Source organism: Phalaenopsis equestris, unplaced genomic scaffold (assembly GCF_001263595.1).
Source record: "Phalaenopsis equestris unplaced genomic scaffold, ASM126359v1 Scaffold000002, whole genome shotgun sequence".
Lineage (NCBI taxonomy): Eukaryota > Viridiplantae > Streptophyta > Magnoliopsida > Asparagales > Orchidaceae > Phalaenopsis > Phalaenopsis equestris.
In genome coordinates, this window is record NW_018164444.1 from 891,982 (window position 1) to 912,039 (window position 20,058).

The 20,058-nt window shown below is 31.9% G+C and overlaps 1 protein-coding gene across 1 annotated transcript in view; it reads left to right on the plus strand.

Annotated features, from left to right (window-relative positions):
• LOC110030909 overlaps positions 1-20,058 on the plus strand; it is an 85,526-nt gene that overhangs the window by 41,995 nt on the left and 23,473 nt on the right. Inside the window, exons 7-15 of the mRNA XM_020733895.1 lie at positions 2,757-2,811; positions 2,950-3,059; positions 11,542-11,621; positions 11,713-11,787; positions 11,879-11,953; positions 12,045-12,119; positions 12,211-12,285; positions 12,377-12,451; positions 15,727-15,856. Of these exons, the coding sequence (XP_020589554.1) occupies positions 2,757-2,811; positions 2,950-3,059; positions 11,542-11,621; positions 11,713-11,787; positions 11,879-11,953; positions 12,045-12,119; positions 12,211-12,285; positions 12,377-12,451; positions 15,727-15,856 (750 nt within the window). The remainder of the gene's footprint in view (positions 1-2,756; positions 2,812-2,949; positions 3,060-11,541; positions 11,622-11,712; positions 11,788-11,878; positions 11,954-12,044; positions 12,120-12,210; positions 12,286-12,376; positions 12,452-15,726; positions 15,857-20,058) is intronic.

A 20,058-nucleotide genomic window follows, 5' to 3' on the forward strand; every position in this document is an offset into this window, starting at 1 on the left:
AAAAAAAACGGCCGACACTTGCTTTCAACTTATAATCGTTTATCTTAATTTGTATGGTTTACTTTAATTGTTCACATTTATTTAATTAATGAAAATAACTTTTATAACTAAATTTAAACCCTAACATTTCCTTTACATGCTCGGCTCGGGCTCCCTTATATAGAGGTGTAAATGAGCCGGAAGACTGGTTTGTGTTTCAACTTGTTGAAATTCTTTTTTTTTTTCGCATTTGACTCATTTCAAACTCGTGAATAATCTGTTTGTGTTTTAGCTTGTCAATAATTTGTTTCGAACTCATTTTTTCAGATTAAGCTCAGGTTCAGCTTGAGTGTAACTCGAGCTCGTCATTAGACTAAATAATTTGATTAGTAAAATTATTATTATCAAATTAAAAAACATAGTTATTTTTAATGCAAAGTGTTTGTATGCTTCTCATTCGGACCAGTCACATTTTTCTTGTATTGAAGAGTTTTGCTATTAATTTTATAAACTTTTTCTCACGCTAACTTAAGGTAATCCTGATATGGGTAAAAATGATCAAGATTTACATAGCGGGGTCTTTCCTTCTCGCAAACTTGTCCATGCTGTGGTCCCTGTCGATTCCTTCCTTCATAGTTCGGGTTGCTGTTCTAAATTATTACTTTAAGGTTATTTATATTCATACTACCCCAATTATATGTGTTTACGTATCGAACTCTTTTTTTTTTTATGATTATACCTCCATAATTTTTTTAAAATTAATAAAATTAGTAATTTTTTAATATATGTATCAAAATTTAAATTAGAAAGAATGTAAATAAATATTATTATTTAATTATTTATGTATTTTAAGCTAAAAAAAATTTGTTCCAGTTTTGTTTCGCTTGTTCTAGTTTGAACCTGTTGATAAATCGTTCTCAAAATAGCTGTTTTGAATGGATAAATCGAATTTGAGCTACTTATACCGTTGAACAGGAGTTGTTCATGAATAACAAGCTTTTTTGATAACCCTACCCCTAGCCCGAGGACATGAGTGTCTTCGTCCCGTTATTAACTTTCATACAGGCGACACACGACTAATATTTATGTCCTCAAAATTCTAAATGGGTTATTTCGCTTTGCATGCAAGCTCTCTCATAAGCCACCCACAATGCTTCAAAACTTTCTCCTTTTGAGTAAAGCAACAACTCTTGTTATCGATTCAGTCCGCTTGTTCCTTCTTGGATTCATCCCTCACAGATAAACCTTGGGCTACTGCAGCGGCGTCATCTTCTTTTATCGTACTGAACACATTTGAACTACGTCGCTTATGCTTCTTTCTTAAGCATGAGCACCATTTCTCTTTCATGCGCTCAGTTAGGGTTTGAAGGTTATTACACACATGACAACATTGCATATCTTTTTTTAATTCTATACATCTACCGTCTGTCCGGTTCCGAAGGAAAACTATCTCAATTGTTTCATCAAATTGTCACCGCCGTTCCAAATTATTTTATTTGATCTATTTTTTCTTTATTTTTGAAGTTATTATACATCATGTTTTTTTCTTGTACTGTTTGAATTTTTATTCATAATAAACAAGCCGGCCCATTAGCCGGCTTGAACACCTAGAATTATGCTCAAGCTCGAGCTTGGGCTTAAACTCGTTTATTTAATCAAGCTGAAGCTGAAGCCGAGGTTGGCTTGATATAGACTCGAGTCATATTTATCTCTAGTTGCCCGCGCTGTTTTGGCTCTAGTCCGCCGTGAAGGTCTGTTGAGGTTTGCTCTTGGGCTCCAACAACCAAAATTATTGCCCAGATTGTTACGACTCGCACATCGTCATGTTGTCTAAGTAGAGCACAACTGCAATACCAAATTATATCCTGACAAATGGTTTCATAACTTTCCAAGGAGTGAAGTTCCTCACCTATGTAGCTGGTTGAAAGAAAATAGATTTCTTGAGCGGGGAGATGTTCTGTCTTTTGAAAAGCGAGGTGATCTGCATGAAATAGAAATTAATTTGGATATATAGTTACTTGCGCCCTCATCTCGCGGCACATGTTCCCTCTTCTCCACCTTAATGTCTGCACACTTGGTTGCTGCAAATGGATTTGCCACAATTTGTTAGGACGCCCTGTTTTTTTGTTGGTAGAATCATTTTCTGCATCGCAAAATATACCACAGATCAACTTTATTGGCGGCAAGGTAAGCCTTTTTTCTGCCAATGCGGATATTATGGTATCAAATTTGGATGCTTTATCTCCTAAATAATTTTACTAGCCAGAGTTAGTGTCGGTCCGGGCATGCTACGGTTAAGTATTTGCTATGAAAAATTCTAGATGTAAAGTGGCAGTCGACATTTAATTTTTAGTCCAAGGAAAAATTCTTTAACATAAGTAATTGTGGTCTGCATTCCATGGAAACTGAAATTGGTGGGAAGGTTGAATTGGTATATCGTGAGTGATGTGAACTTTGTTGATTTAGTTGTACGGTAAATGTTAGGATTTAGGCAAAGGTTTACTTTCTTTTAAAGAATGACAGTGAAGAGTCTGTAATCATTGTTGCAAACCATGCGTTCTCCCGATGGGAGCTAAATGTCCAATTGCTGGAACAGTCAAGTGGGCATGGTTGCCCTTTGTTTGAATTTCAAATTTTTTCTTTTAAGTTTTTTTTTTCCTATATTATGTGCTTGAATTTTGGGCTTTGGGCTAAGCTGTTTCATTGAGCCGTCTCATGTTATTTTATATAATGATTAGGATATCATTAATGCTGTTCTATATATTTTGATATTTCAGATGAAGTCGAATGGTTCTGTACTTTACACAGAGAAAATGATTGGTCACATTCCTGGTTTGTTTTCACCTTTACGATTCCTTTATTGTATTTTAAGTTTAAACGTTATTCCACTTTATGTATTTGCTTCATTCTTGGTGGGTTTTTTCTGGAAATGAAATTATCTAGAAAATTATCTGATTTGTTAATGGATAGGTATTCCTGTTGGACATCAGTTTTTTTCACGGGCAGAAATGGTGGTTCTTGGCATACATAGTCATTGGCTGAATGGTATAGATTACATGGGTGACAAATATGCTAAATTGGTAACTTTCCAAATCATTTTGTTAAATTTTTAAGTTAATTGGGCCTTGATATATTACTTGCTTACCCAAGTGATTTGGTTTTTCATAGACTTTTCTTTTTCTACTTTAAGATTTTTCTTTGAACTTTCTTGTACCCGTCTTATATTTAGGCGTTCTATATCACATGATATCATTAGTCTTGATCTAATTTTTTTTAGATTTATTGTTGCTTTATTGATTATTTGCTTAATGATTTGCTAATTTTGTTTAATATCATATTCAATGAACTATCCTTAAATTAGCATAAGATATAATGGAGGTAGGTTCAATTTTACTGGTTGAGTTTACTTGCTACACATTCTGAAATTCTTATTTTTAGAATAGAATGAGTGGTGAACTCAATTATCTAAATATACATGAAAATACACATTCCTTCAATTCACATAAATCCATTGGCTCACTACAAAATATGATCATATAATTATATTGATTCTATTTGGCCTAAAAAATTTCCAGTAGTTTATGATCGGCAAAATTTTGTATGCATCACTTTTTTCTTCTGTTGCTTGTATCGACATTAATTTTTTGACACTTCACTCGTTGTTACTATTTTTTTCGTTGTTGCTGAATTCCAAGCTTTTGACAGTCATATAATTATATTGATTCTATTTGGCCTAAAAAAATTCCAGTAGTTTATGATGGGCAAAATTTTGTATGCATCACTTTTTTCTTCTGTGGCTGAATTCCAAGCTTTTGACAAGATAGTCTGTTTTATTGGCATTTTATTAGATCACGATCTTGTAAATATTTTTTTTTATCAAGAAAATTAGAATCATAAATGAATTTTTATATCTTTATTCTTATGCATTTTTTTTAAAACAAAATTATCAGAACTCGTCATAGTCATTGGGAACCAATATTCAAAGTGTTTCTTATGCAAAGGAGCAATATCAATCGAAGATCAGTCTTCAATGAAATAAACTTGTATTTCAAAGCTTAAATTTCATATTGCATCCACCTCTGATTAACCATCACGGAGATCTTGAGAGTGAAACCCTCTATTTGTCAACCAAAAAACTTGTCTCACTTCCGATGTGCATTATATTTGTTAGGGGAATTGGTTGACTGTGAAAATATTTAAAAACTGATAAAAATGTTACAAAATGATGAAATTTAATTTTTTAACTGCTCGCTCAAATAGTTTCGAAAATCGTTTAAACATACCACTTCTTTTTAGTTCGTAACACAAAATATCTCAAGAAATTCGACTTTTCTCCTTGGCATGCAGAAATAACTCCCACTTTATTTCTTTTCTTCAATTCGCACAACTCATAAGTTGTACAAAAATATTTCCATCCTAGAAACCGCAAAGCTCACGATATCTTTTTTCTATGTTCAAAATTTAAGCCTTTGCTGCCTCCTTTGATCCTCCCAATCACATGCCTCTCTCCCATATTTTTTGCGTAATAGTCAAGATTAGGGCTTTCGAAGAAGGCAATGATTATATGTCAACATACAAAGACCTTCGAAACTATGTCGTTCGCCGCCGCCTCTCTGTTTCACACGTCACATGACTGGACAACCCCAATCTTCTCTCTTATTGAACTTCTCAGATCGAGCAAGTACAAAAGCAATGGAAGGATTGTAGTGTAGAAGGACTATTAAAAATCTCATCATCCTTCTTCTACTCTACTCTCATCTGATCCCCTCTCCTTTATTCGCTCGGAAACTAACATGATCGCCAAGACCAGTTGCACATCTCTAATGTCCCGTGCCTTCCTCAACCCTAAATCGTTATCCCAACATTTTATTTTTTTACCAAGCTCAAACAGCCCTAGCCCCTCTCCTAAACTTTGGAACCCGAGTTCGAACATCTGAAATACATTCTCCATTGCTACTGTCCGAAACCAAGAGCGAGCCTATCCCATTTCCCATTATGATTTTAAGCACAATCCAAACACCTAACTCGAAACTCATTTCCATGTTTCTTTAAACTAAAAACTAGATAAAAAAAATTGTATTTCCATTTTCATTTTGATGTTCCAACACAGTCATCACCGTCATTTTCACCAATTTCTTATGCAAATATATTTGAAGGGATGTGGGTGATTTTTTTTTGTGAAGTACCTATTCATTGTAATTTGAGTATCTGTCAAGAAAGTTAAGTACTGTTCAGGAAAAATTGTGTACTTGTTTAGAAAAAAATTATAAAAAAAAAGGTAATTCATAGAGTTAAGTTCTGTTTATGAAAAATTAAATAACTTTTTGGGGAACTGCGTGCTTTTTTTTTTATTTTTTGCGGCTTAATTGAAGACCTCTTGAGTCTTTTAGGATCGGTGGGTTAAAAATTTTTTTTCGTCTCCTAGCTGCAGTGTCTCACGACACTGATCAACGTGTCTTTGAGAACAATTGGTCCGATTGATATTCCATTGATTATCCTATGTGGCAGTAGATATCTGGAGGCTACCAAAATTTTTTTTGTGAATTTTTATTTGGAAGTAAGTTGAAATTTGGGATTATATAAACTTGTTGAAAAAACCCTAATTTTTGAGCTTGCAAAAATATTTTAATATGGTCGGTGAAGATTTTAAAAATAATTTAGGCTCCTATTATTGAAAATTAATTCCAATTAAGGATTTGATGCTTTAAAAATGATTCAAAATTGGGCTTTTCAAACTTGTGCTCATAGGTTTGTAAAGTGATTCAAATTTTTGTTTTTCGATCATAGGCTTTCAGGCTTAAAAAATGTTTCAAATTTGAAAATTATTTCAAGTTTAAGATCTTAGGCCTTGATCAATTGGATTTATTTGAATGGCCCGAAATATGTTATACTTTCTCTTGCAAATTGACTTAATATCATTGGGGTTAAGCTTAAGACATAAAGTATCATATTTATTAAATGTTAAAAGAAATACTTAATTTATCTTTTCATCTCCGGATATGGTATTTAAGCTAACAAGTTGATAGAAAGCGGTCTATCACCTATTGGAAACCTTGAAGACCAGATGAAAAATTCCTTACAAAATGTAGGTGAAATTTCTGGGTAGTGTCTTATCTGCAGCCTCATCGTACATCTGAGAATTTGGCTCGAAATACCAAATTCAATGCTCCCGCACGTTAACGTTAGAGTGTCTAGGCCGTCAAATTTTTGGAGCCCACATAGATTGATGTGTCAATAAAGTGATTTTTCTCTTCTATTGTGGGGACTTGATGTTGAATTTTCTTTTTTTTTCTTGTGGTAGCGACTATTCCGTGTCATGATGGTAAAATTTATTGGATTTCTATATTTGGCATGTGGTGGAGTTAGTGATGATGAAGGGCTTTTTGTTGAGTTTTCTTGCTTCTTATAGTAGGGATTATGCCGTATTATGATTGTAAAATTTATTGGATATCAATATTGGGCATGTGGCGGGGGGATTGGCGATGAAATTAATGTATTATGGGTGTGTGGTAGAACTGGTTTACTTCTGTTATTTTTTGAAAGATTTGATTCCAACATAAATGTGATAAATGTGTTTTTTACCTAGATATTTTCCTTTAAAGGGATTAGAAAAATGCTGCATGATCGAGGGTTGCTTACTTGTCCTTTTGTTGCAATATGCTTTCTTGAAATTATGTTGACCATTGAAACCCGCTTGTTCCCAATGACCTAAACTTTCTGATTGTTGTCTTATGTATTTGATTTGATGGGATATGAAATCCTTGTGTAAGCCAATATTTATCTCCAATTTATAACTTTACAGGACGCAACTGTCTTGTCGTCCCGATACTCCTCACCCTTAAAGTCAATAATGAAGGTTTAACAACAATAAAGTTAGATAAATAATTGAAGATAAAAATTTTTATACACCGAAAAGAAACGGAGTGCATGAGTGTAGGTAACTGTATATGTCAGTACACAAATCATAATATGCTGGAATATTATAACACGTTTAAAAGAAAAAAAAAACATTAAGTGTAGAAAATCATGTTTGCTTTATATTACATATACGTCATTTCATTCATGTGTCATGAACATTTATTCATAAGTATGTTCATAATCATAGTATTCCATCATAGAAATGTCATCATAAAAATGTCATCATAGTTATATAATCGTAGCATCTTAGCAATGTCACTTATGTAATTTATAGGCCTGATTTATTTCCATATCTTTTCATATCACATCTTAGCAATGTCACTTATGTAATTTATAGGCCTCATTTATTTCCATATCTTTTCATATCATGTGTTGTCACCCTTATTCAAAAGTCATATTAACTGTTGATAAGGGTTAACCCTTCATTATAATTGTTATCAAGACATTCTGTCATCGTCGGATCCCATCTATTCACAGGGTTTCTTCATAGCTGGAATACTAGAAGTTTTGGATATTTACTTCCATGTACTCATTTAATAGTCTACATATAACCTTATTTGTGACATTTCATAAATCATAATTCCTGCAATAAACATTCATCAGACATTTGATATATCATAAGCATGAATTGTAACAATTGAAACCTTGCAGGAAATGATTTCATAAGCATATTCTCGGTTTCATATCATCGTAAAGTCACGTGTTGTAAGGAAAATGAAATTGCATTTATTGAGGTTATTCATCTACAATATTTTGGAAATTCTAAATGCAACTGCACCCAAAATATCATCACATGAAAACCTATTGAGAATTATTATTAATAAGTTCGGACAAAATTATTTTACCTGACTATATGAAACAACCTTATTTTGTGTTCTTCCACGCTTGTTTTGAGAACTCAGCCTCTTATACACAATCAGTAAATTGTAGATATCATAGGAGTTAATGAACAACCTTATTATGAGCTCATATCTTGATTTAGGCTAAAACATAACTTATTTGTCAAAACATATCTCAAATGAGCTTTGAGTCATAAATTCACTTTCCTCGTACCACCTATTTTTCTCAACTTTTTTTCCTAACACCTGAATCATTTCTCCCCCTCGCTGATTTCGTGTTAGAAACCCTTTTGGAAGCCCACAAATCGATTTTATCTTCGCTAACTTTTCGTTGCAAACTTCAACATGAGAACAAGAGGAAGCAAAATAATGACTCAAATAACACTAAAGAGGGTTTAATACTCGCCAATTTCTCGTTGGGATCCTCTACGACGATCCGCGATAGCTATAATGCCGCTCTCCTTCTCTGTTTGCCTCAACACTATTGTAGTAGTCACTGGACACCTTCGAGCTAGCGAAATGAAGTGAGGGAAAAAGCATGGGAAGACGAAACTTAACTTAGCTCCTCTTTCTCAGCCAACCGATCGAATCCAATCATTATATGCTTTGGTAAGTGCATGAATTGGCAGGGAACAATGCTGAAGGAGAATATATAAGTAATTAATGATTTAATTATAGTTTAATTATTATTAGTTTACTCAATATCTTATAAATTTTTTCGCTTATTCCTTTTAAATTTTATATATAGTGCTTTATATTAATTTGAAGTATAGAATTTTATAAAAATAATTTTGATGACTTTCGGGGAAAGGAAAATTTTTAAATTGACCACAAATCTTTCTGGTTTTTCAAATTTTGTTTGTTACAACGGGGGTTTTCGATGATTGGAATATTGGAATAACGGAATAATGGGAGTTGCTTTATGCTAAAGGCTAAATTATTATAGACGATCATGAATTTGAAATTGTTACTCTTGTGAGCAATGTGGGGCTAGTGTCTCTCTTTTGATTTGGGAGTGTTAATTTATGTTAATGGTTTGCAGTTGTGGGATGGTTGGATGCAAATTGTTGTGCTAAAATGAGTGGAAATTTCTAAATTGTGTTCTATTTAAATTTACATTTTAAATCCTCCATGTGCAAATTTTTTGTGCTTTTTTTTTTAAAGGTTAGGTTATTTCATTACTTATACTCTTTTATGGAGTGCTTGTAATTAAGTTGTTCTTGTTATTTTTCAAATTTTTCGTCTTTACTTGATATAATCTTTTTTCACAATGTTTTTATAATCTCTAATTCTAATCAAATCCTTGGATTTTTTTCCCTTTCCTTTTCATGTTTATGTTTCTTCTTTCTCTCTCTTTGGTTTTTTATATAATTATTTTGCATAATTTTTTCTGAGTCGAATTTCTTGCTTTCTGATAAATTTTTTTATGGGTAATGCTTGATATGATTGTATTAAGGATATTTATTACTTAAAACCTTTTAGGCGATATTGATCAAATCAGTTGTAGTGATGATCGGTTGCCTTTTTGACATGGTTTTTCTTTTGGTGATCTCTTTTGTTTTAGGTGTAATTTCGTTAATTAGTTTAACTTTAAAATCTCCATGAAAGTTCACTGACCTAATGGAAAATAATTTATTTTCCTGCTTTATTGTTGCTGATTTTTTTTGTTTTTAAAATAAATGTTGCTGTGTTGAGAATGCTCAGGTGGATGAGTGGCTTTGCATTTAAGAGACCGTGTGAAACAATTATATTCTTGAAAGGTCTGGAATAGCTCCAGTGGCAGACGTGATTTGAGAGTTGCCTTGGATGGTTTGGTCGAATATAACATCAAACATTTGATAGCCTTGTTTGGAGGGTTAATGTTTTTGATTTAACTTTTGTCAAGAAAGGTAAAGTTAGGCCTGAATACAGTAGGGCATGTTTTATCAAAAATGATATTAATTTGTTTGAAATAAATGAAAATGTGACATTCAATAAGAAATGCAAAAAAAGTAATCATGTAGCCAAACCCATTTTGTGGGATAAAGCCTTGTTGTTTTTGTTGTTGTAAATCTTTTTTCTCAGAATATTTTATGAGTCAAATTATTATTTACTTGACATATCTTTGAGGGTTGTTCTTGAAATTTTTTGTCCTCCGATGTACTTCAGAAATTTTTATAATTTCTGTCATAAAAATTTTGTAATTAAGTTCCTTCTGATTCATACTCTGGATGATTCTCATTATTTGGTTTAATTTTATTCCAATAAATTTTATTTTTTGAGCTATGACCCGTACAGTTTAATTAATATCTGTATTCTTGTTTCTTCTGTCTTTCTTGCATAATTTTATTTTCTGGGTTCCTTTATCCTGTGTCCTGCGTTTTAAATAAGTCATTCGCTTATGACACCCTTGGGGCTTCTTCTGTTTTATTCAATTATTAATTATATTGGGTTAAAATTGGTTTGTGTTGCTTTTATTACATTTTTTTGTTTCTTCAGTAATTTTCTCTTTTAATTGCTTGCTGAACCAAGTATTCTTTTTCTTCTCCGGAGATTTCTGTTGTAATCTTTTTAGTCAACATTGTATCAGTTTGAATTAGTTAATCCGTTTTATGTAACGTGTTTTTCATTTGCTATTATCAAGTCCTTGGCCATTTTTGTTAAATTAATTTTAGGAATTCGTTTCCTTTCCACTTTTATAAGCGTGGGTGTTGTTTTCATCAAATGTATTTATGGCTGCGAATGCTCTTTTTTTATTTTTTTTTTGTTTTATTTGTTGTATCTCCTTTTAACGTTTCCTTTCCACTTTTATAAGCGTGGGTGTTGTTGTCATCAAATGTATTTATGGCCGCGAATGCTCTTTTTTTATTTTTTTTGTTTTATTTGTTGCATCTCCTTTTAGTGTGTTTCTCAGAGTTTGAGCCTTCCAAACTTTGTTGAAGCTATTGTCTTTTCCTGTTGCAAAAATTTTGGATTAATTTACTGCCGCATGTTATTTTTTCGTCTTTTTGTTAACTTATTAGAAGTCTTGTGTTAAAATTGTTGAAATTTCGGCCTTTTTGATGTAAGTTGTTGCGCCAATTTTTTACTGTTAATATTATCATATTGCATTTTATGTCGCTAACAGGTTAGAGATTTTACTACAGATTCTTTGGAATGGACAGATATTGCATTGACATTTATTAAATATATTTTTTATAATTTTGCTGATGTACTGTAGCAAAGGTATTTCCATTGTTGGAGCTCGGAAAGACCTTTTGGCGGGCATTGTCCTCCCAGAAATTAGAAATTACTCTTAATGAGTTGCAAAATAATTTATTAATTATTAATAAGTTGTGTTCCCCTGCGCTGCCTCCCTTGTCCGCATGTCCTTTCATTTTATATCTAAGAAAAATATTTAGAAATACTTAGTTTTTGATGCAAGAGATTTGCCTTCTCTGAAAAATGTGACTAGTTATGCCGATGGAAATAGGGTAGCAGTTCAATGCTTTTGTGATCCATTTTTATGGATGACTGCTTTCATGATTGATTTGAAAATTCTCTCTCCTGAAGCCTTGATAGAGTTTGCTATTCGTACGGCGATAAATATTTTGAGCGACACATTAAGTTTAAAATGTTGGATCAGTTATGATTATTTTGATAGTTCGTGCTAGCTTTTGTATTTTTTATTCTGGTTGAGCGTTGCTTGCATTGCTATTGTGTTCAAAGGAAGGTGCCATAAGGCTGATGATTCACTGAGGTATGTAAAAAAATTTGAAGGAAAATAAAAAAAGTTTGCATTTCTTGTGTGGATATTAATTTCTTATTTTTAATATGTTGAACTTAGATTAGTAGAGCTTTGAAAAGCTGGGAATTTCATATATCTCTGTACATTGAACGTGCCCTCTTAAAAGACTATTCACTGAGGTATGTAAAAAATTTGAAGGAAAATAAAAAAAGTTTGCATTTCTTGTGTGGATATTAATTTCTTATTTTTAATATGTTGAACTTAGATTAGTAGAGCTTTGAAAAGCTGGGAATTTCATATATCTCTGTACATTGAACGTGCCCTCTTAAAAGACTATTCACTGAGGTATGTAAAAAATTTGAAGGAAAATAAAAAAAGTTTGCATTTCTTGTGTGGATATTAATTTCTTATTTTTAATATGTTGAACTTAGATTAGTAGAGCTTTGAAAAGCTGGGAATTTCATATATCTCTGTACATTGAACGTGCCCTCTTAAAAGACTATTCACTGAGGTATGTAAAAAATTTGAAGGAAAATAAAAAAAGTTTGCATTTCTTGTGTGGATATTAATTTCTTATTTTTAATATGTTGAACTTAGATTAGTAGAGCTTTGAAAAGCTGGGAATTTCATATATCTCTGTACATTGAACGTGCCCTCTTAAAAGACTATTCACTGAGGTATGTAAAAAATTTGAAGGAAAATAAAAAAAGTTTGCATTTCTTGTGTGGATATTAATTTCTTATTTTTAATATGTTGAACTTAGATTAGTAGAGCTTTGAAAAGCTGGGAATTTCATATATCTCTGTACATTGAACGTGCCCTCTTAAAAGACTATTCACTGAGGTATGTAAAAAATTTGAAGGAAAATAAAAAAAGTTTGCATTTCTTGTGTGGATATTAATTTCTTATTTTTAATATGTTGAACTTAGATTAGTAGAGCTTTGAAAAGCTGGGAATTTCATATATCTCTGTACATTGAACGTGCCCTCTTAAAAGACTATTCACTGAGGTATGTAAAAAATTTGAAGGAAAATAAAAAAAGTTTGCATTTCTTGTGTGGATATTAATTTCTTATTTTTAATATGTTGAACTTAGATTAGTAGAGCTTTGAAAAGCTGTCAAATTTTTTTTTTATTATGGCCTTAAATAGGGGAGTGCATATTAACAATCGTCGTATAATGTAAAAAACTTCTAAAGATATTTTATATTTAAATTATATGTTTCATAAAAATTTTATATAATCACCGATAATCCTTACCTTCAGAAGTTTTCTAGGAGCATTAGGCTAACGATAAACTTGCTCCTTTTCCTTTTCTGAAAACCAACATTGTAATATTTGGAGAGTTATACGTGTAGTGATATAATTAATGCTAAGAAATAATTTAATATACAAAATGATACAGCGTGCATATGACATTTGTTTAGAACTCGTTGGCTTCTTGTATAAATAATGCTGTAATAATCAATTTCTTTAAATGTAATGAGTTTTTTAAAACTTTCAAGGAATATTTAGTTTTGTTCAAATGAAGTACCAATTCAAATCTTGACTGAAAGGAGTTTGCCTCATTCAAAAATTCGAAACTTGGCACCGTTATTACTTCTTTTCTTCCCTATTATACCCAAACAAGCTTGGTGTTTAATTCCGAAGGTTACCCACTGAATGAATATAATGAAATTGTATAAACTTAGTGTCACGATATGTAGATATAATTATTATTATTTTTACATATATTCTTACTGCCATGTACCTCTGCGTCCTAACTTTTCTTCGCGTTGCTTCACCTAGCTTCAGTTCATGATTTCAAAGAATATGGGTTATTTGTTAGGTATAAATGTTTAAGTATAGATATATCTATTTATATATTAATTTACTTTTACGTACAATTTTCTTTGAAAACCCAATAAATTAATTCTTGCTCATTGATTTTCTTTGCTTTCTTTTTCTTTAATTTGGTCTTTCTCCTCTTCTTGTTATCCTTTATGTTTGAGCTCACGCATAACAACCTTGGAGTTGCTTTGATTGCTTTTCCTCTTTTTATTGTATTTGTACCCAGATCTCCTTTCGGAGAAGATATACAAACAAATTAATCTATTTTTGTATGTTTTTTTATTATGTTAACCTGAAATGACTCCTTACAATTTCAATCCCCCTTTAGTCTGTAAATAGTAATCAGAAATTGCTCTCTGCATAGTAATCAGATTTTTTTCTTAATTTTCAAGCTTTAACATGAACAAATTTTTGTAAAGAATTTTTTATTTTTTCTTTTCTTGTACATCATTGTTTTACTATCGAATATATTTATTCATAAAATCTTTTATTTTTTATTCTCTACGCGTCATCTTTCGGATATATTTTTTTTAATTTTCAAGCTTTAACATGAACAAATTTTTATAATCAATTATTTATTTTTTTCATTTTTTGCACATTGTTGTTTTACTATCAAATATATTTATTCATAAAATCTTGTATTTTTATTCTCTTTTTTTGCCATTTGCTTGGTAGTATTGATTATTTTATCTTGCATAAAATTTGTTTTGTCATGAGTTTGCTAAATTTTTAAGTTCTTAGAAGTTACTTATAAATTTAATTTTGGTTGCACATTTCAAGTGCTCCCTTCAAATTCTTTTATAATATTTCATTGTATTTTTTATTTTTCAATCTTTCATCTTAAAATTCAAAATCAATATTTGATGTTAGGTGCTTCAAAATTTTTTTGGGAATTACCTCACCTTCTTAGCAATCCCAAGAATGTATTTTTCTCTTAATAAAATATTAAGTTTATGTTTTGTTAGATTCATTCTTATATGTGGTATTATACTAATCTCTTTTCTTAAATAAAATATTAACAATAATAAAGTTATAAGCTTATATATAATCAAATATGTCTATCTTTTTTATTAGTCAATCCAAAATCATGACCATCGTGAATACTATCAAAATTGTTTACCACTTTCAGAATGACATGATTTTTAATTTCCATGCTTTTATTGTCTCTTTTTGTTCTTTTAGAATAACAGGATCTAAATAAAAGGGTCATAGACTCCTTGACAAACCTTGCTAATACATGTAATACTTTTGAACTCTGTTGGATGTTTAACAAGTTGAATATGGATATTTAACAGTTGTTTGTTGGATCGGGAGACATTTGATTTCACCACTACTAAACCCCATGAAAAGTATTACATTTCCCGCACATTGCAGTTAATCTTTTTTATATTCACAAAGTTATCAAATATGATAACTGCAAAATATTATTTTTTTATTGGTTATTGTGTTTTCCCACAGGTTGCAGTTAATCTTTTTAGAAATACAAACATTAAAGACTTTCATTTTGAAACTCATAAAATTGTTAAACATTATCGTTTCTGCTTTTATTTTAGTAACTCTAAATCTTCTTGTCGTTTTGTGTTAGTTCATTTTAATATAGAAGGAACCTTTAAAACTCATCGTATCTCTGTATTTATTTTTGAATGCACTTGAATAATGAAATTATATTTAATTAAGAAGTTTTCAATGTTAGCACCATACTCTTTATATTCTCTGTGATGATGAAAAATTAATTTAACTAACATCATTTTTTATTCTCGACAGATAATACTCATGATTATTTTAATCACACATTAATATCATTCTTTCAAAAAGAGGATGTTATTCACTAATATGTATGAGCCTGCACTCCAGTAAAATGGAGTGACAAAAAAGAAAATCAATAGGTTTCTTTTCTACCCAATCAAAGACACTCGTCTAACACAATCAAATATCAAAATAATATTAATATTTGTTCAATCAACAAAATACTTTCGAGAGTATTTTTGAAATTTTTTTTAAATAATTCAAGAGGGTTTCTTTTTTACAATCAAGTTCTCAATCAACAAAATACTTTCGAGAGTATTTTTGAAAATAATTCAAGTGGGTTTCTTTTTTACAATCAAGTTTGGTTTCTTTTTTACAATCAAGTTCTTAAAGATATAAATAATTTTTGGATGCATTACTTATGTTTATATCTCTAAGCAATACGAGAGAAATTTGACCGATAGACATTTAAATGTGTTGTTTGGATATTCAACTATATCAAAAAAAGGTGCAAATGTTATCATCCACTCAAAGAAGGTTTCTCATTTCAATGTATGTTAGTTTTGATTAATGATATAACTTATTCGCTCAAGCTCATGTTTAGGCGGGGACTTTTTATCTTGATGATAAATTTGATAATCTTTTTCATCTTTGGTCTATATAAGTATGGCAAACTTAACCAATATTTCCTTTGAGTTCATCTCATTTAGATTGTTTGAGGGCACCTATTTTGTTCTGCAGAATAGCATGACTTGCGGTGTTCCTGTAAGAGTTATTCGCGGGCATGATTCGACCAGCAGTTACTGCGGAAAAGTTTATACCTATGATGGATTATACAAGGTAACATTTAGAAGGATTGCTTACTGTTATTTGCGCATAAATGTTTCTTTTTATAATGCATTTGATTTTGTCGCTTGATATTCCTTTTAATTTTATTCCTATCAGTTGTATATCTATTAGAAATGTACATCGTGCAGACAGTTTTTAAGCAATTTTTGTACTATATTATTTTGTTTGTGGCACTAAACTAGGGCGATTAATTGAGGTAGGAAGGTTTGGCAATCGGTTAGAAGTGTGTTAGGACTAAAATGGTCGTGCCTGTGGCGGAAGCCTTTAATGGGTAACAGATATGATCACTTTTGCGGCTGAAATCTGCTTTGGGATAGCAAACTCAAGTAGTTTGATGGCTCTTCAGTGGAAAACAACGGGTGAATGGTGAAATGTTGAGTTGCGGACGTCCCGGGTGATCAACTAAAAATTCCTTAGCAAGCTGCATGCAGTGTTTGAGGTTGTTCTATTATGATATATATGGTCATGTCTAATCCATGCAACTCTAAAACCCATGGAATCCGATGCTTATCCTGATTGAATAGATTGACATTATGTTTTGAACCAGTAAGAGGTGAATTTCATGTAGAGGTTGTTGGTATAGTGAGGGATGTGGTAGGAGGCTTATAAGTTGAAATCTGGATTGAACAGCGGGATGACGACAAATTGGCAACATAAAGTAGCTGTTCTCTTCTTTTAAACAATAAAAAGCAGTAGAGTGGTTGATGAGGTAGGTGTACAAACGTCCAAGAGAGATAACTATTTCGATCCTTTCAGGCCCATGCACACCACGAAAGAAATCTAATGATACATGACTCTAATAAGAAAATAAGGACAAATCCTCTCTAAATAACATAAAAATAGCCAAAAGTCACCCAAAATTGAATAATAAAACAAATATGTTCTCATGCTAGAAAGAAATCCTAATTAGAAGAAAGTATTCATAAAGAAATTAGAAAGACTAATCCTAACGATATGCTTCTTATTCTGTCTTGTTGCTCTATCTTGAAAATTTTGCAAATTCGTCAAACAGGATGAGAGTTGTTCTCGGATTGCCATCATGTTGTAATATTTCTTCTAAGCGGGAGGATCTCGCGGAATTCTGTCGTGCGGGGGTGGATGGGCGCTCAACATCATAAAATCCTTTGTGATAATTAGTGGAGTTTCATGTGAGGAAATATTTTTGCAGAATGTTTTAATTATAATGTTTGATGTTCAATGATAATATTTACTATATTAATCAGACTTTTTCATGCTAACATAAGGCCGTTTTTTTATGCTCGTCTCTTAATTTTATTTATTTGTTAATAAAATTAATTATAATGTTTGATGTTCAATGATAATATTTACTCTATTAATCAGACTTTTTCATGCTAACATAAGGCCTTTTTTTAATGTTCATCTCTTAATTTTATTTATTTGTTAATAAAATTATCCTATTATTGTTCTTTTTGAACTCATATTTTCTGCACTGATGATTAAATTTCCACTTTTTATGTATGTTCATGAAGGTTATTAAATCTCCATGATTGATTTGGGTTTGGTTTTGCTTTTTTTTTTTAAACAAAAGAGTCATTGTAACATAAATTGAATCTTTAGATTTTCATGGCTTAATTTTTTATGTTTGCCCCAGATTGGATTGTCTCTAATATAGGTAGAGATTCGAGCAGATCTCAAAAAGAATGAGGGGTATTTATTAAGCATGATTGGATCAGTGCTTCATTATGAGCATGCGACCAACATTCCTACTGTAGATCTGCAAGGATGGAGGGAGTTAATGTTTCTCGCCTAGATGGTGGAAGATAAGAACCAGATGAAGAAGTCCAGTAAAGGCTATTGCACTGGAGGATTCCAAAACAGTACCTCGACGACCATGTCATCAAGGACCTTGATGGTCTCTTTTAGGAAGGTTTCGCCGAAGGAGAGGAAATCATGGGGCCGTCCTATGGTCAACTTTTAGTATCTCATAGAGACGAACGTGCAAGATAAGACTGCTAATGTTTTGATGTGATGAAAAGTATGCCCCAGGCCACCGGTGCAAGTTTCACATGCTTCCGGTCCTTTTTGTTTGCGAGGGGTAAGGAGGCAGATTATGAGGAGTCAGAGGAAGAAACGGTGGAGGGAGTGAAGCACATGCAATTGAATGTAGCGGAGGTGTCCCTGAACTTATTAATGAGATTAACTTCAAATCACTGCTTGAATGTGAGGGGATTGATCACATTGCAGGTAGTGGTGTTGGTGCATAATCGGGCCACTCAAAACTTCTCGAATTGAGTTGAAAATGAGTTCGGGTTGGTGTAAGTGTGGATGCGAGAATTTTTGGGGTTATGATCGGATAAGAAAGGTGGAGAAAAGCCGAGAAATTTTCAGGAGATTTGTGTTGAGAGTAGGTCATAGAAATGGTGAACTTTTCTTTCCTTGGACTTGAAAAATACTTAGATGATTTTGAGGATGAAGTGGCTACAGATAATCGGGGAGATGAGGGCGGTTTGGTAATCCCGTACTATAGAGATGAGGGTTAAGGTTAAGGTGGTGCTTTACTTTTACCCCAATTTGTGCAAGTCCTTGGAGTCGCGGATCCATCGACGGTGATAACTCTATTGGAGTAGTAACTATCTAAGAATTAAAAGTTGTTGAGGCAGTTTATGGGATTTATATGATACAATCAGAAGCCCTTTTAGTGTGGTAGTTTGATTGTGGATGTCCACGATGATATTAAAGAAATTAGTGGAGGTGGCGATCCAAACTTTTGAGAAATTAAAGAAAGCAATGATGAGAGAATCAGTGCTAGCGACGAGAACCAGACCCAAGCAATTTTTTAGCTTGTGTCACACGACTTGATCCAGCAATTGTTTTGTTTTTTGCCACCTTGAGGACATGTGTCTTTTTCAGAGATGCGTGATTTATGGCTCTACATAAGGGCAATTTAGCCTTTTGTGCGCCTAGGGACAATTTAGTCTTGAGTATTTATATTTATTGCAAGTGTTTATCTTTATATATTCTGAATTGTAATCGTTGATTTGCTTTTGGTGGCATAAAATATATTATTTATTTCCCAATTTCTGTGGAAAAACCTTCTTGCATCGTATAAATATTGTTGCCTGGTATGTTCATATATTAAGAGTAAAGATTGGAAACGATATTGTTAGCTTAGTTTGTGTTTCTCAATCATTGCTTCTTTTTCTTACCTTTTTATTACATGAGAATAATGTACTTGAACTTAATTTTTTTATTTGAAAATTATTGATGATTTAAGCTTCTTTAGTTTGGAGAATCTATTAGTACTCTTTTTTTAATTGTTGGTAAAGGTTTCAAATATTTTGTTGCTTAAAGAAGTATAATGAAAATGGACTGATTTTTTTTTCATTCAATGGGTTTAATAATTTTTTGGCTATGCTTGATGAGGATCATAATGGTTTGGATGTCTGTATGTTTGGCTGCTCTATTTTTTTGCAAATTCGTCAAACAGGATGAGAGTTGTTCTCGCTTTGCATGTCTGTATGTTTGGCTGCTCTATTTTTGGATAAATATTATTCTTTTAGCTTCCTGTTATTTTCATTCAATGTATTTTTTTACTTTATTTTTTTAAAACTTTTATCCCGATTATTATTGCCTTAATTAACTCTGCTTCATCTAGGTACCAGCAATCATAATAGACTTCCATTTTTTTTTTTCAATTCTTGCTGCCGCAGTGATCGGTGGCTTTATTTATCTTTGCCATTAATTGATGGACTATTAGAATGATTCGGCCTACTCTGCATTTTTTGGGCATTGTAATTATTAGTGAATTTGTTTGTTTATTTTTAGAATCCCTCCTAGAATTGTTTAAATGCTACTCATATGTTTGGATGAAACAGTTCATCAGTTTTTGATAGTAAAATTTCTAATAAACGACATTAGTAGAATTTTGACCTGAACAGTTCATCAGTTTTTGATAGTAAAATTTCTAATTAACGACATTAGTAGAATTTTATTGACCTTTTAATTTTGGGTTGGTTTAACAATATTATTTGCATGAATTGAATTTGTATTGTCTTAGTGATGATGCTTGGCTGCTGATGTTGAATGTTTTGTGGGTTTTTGTAGCATTGCCTCCTTGGTGCTATTCACACATAGGCTGGAAATCCCACTCGCTTCATATTGCTCCAGCGTTTTTGGTCCTTTTCTCAATGTTCTTTTTGCACATTTGCCGAAATCATGTTTTTCTTCTTACT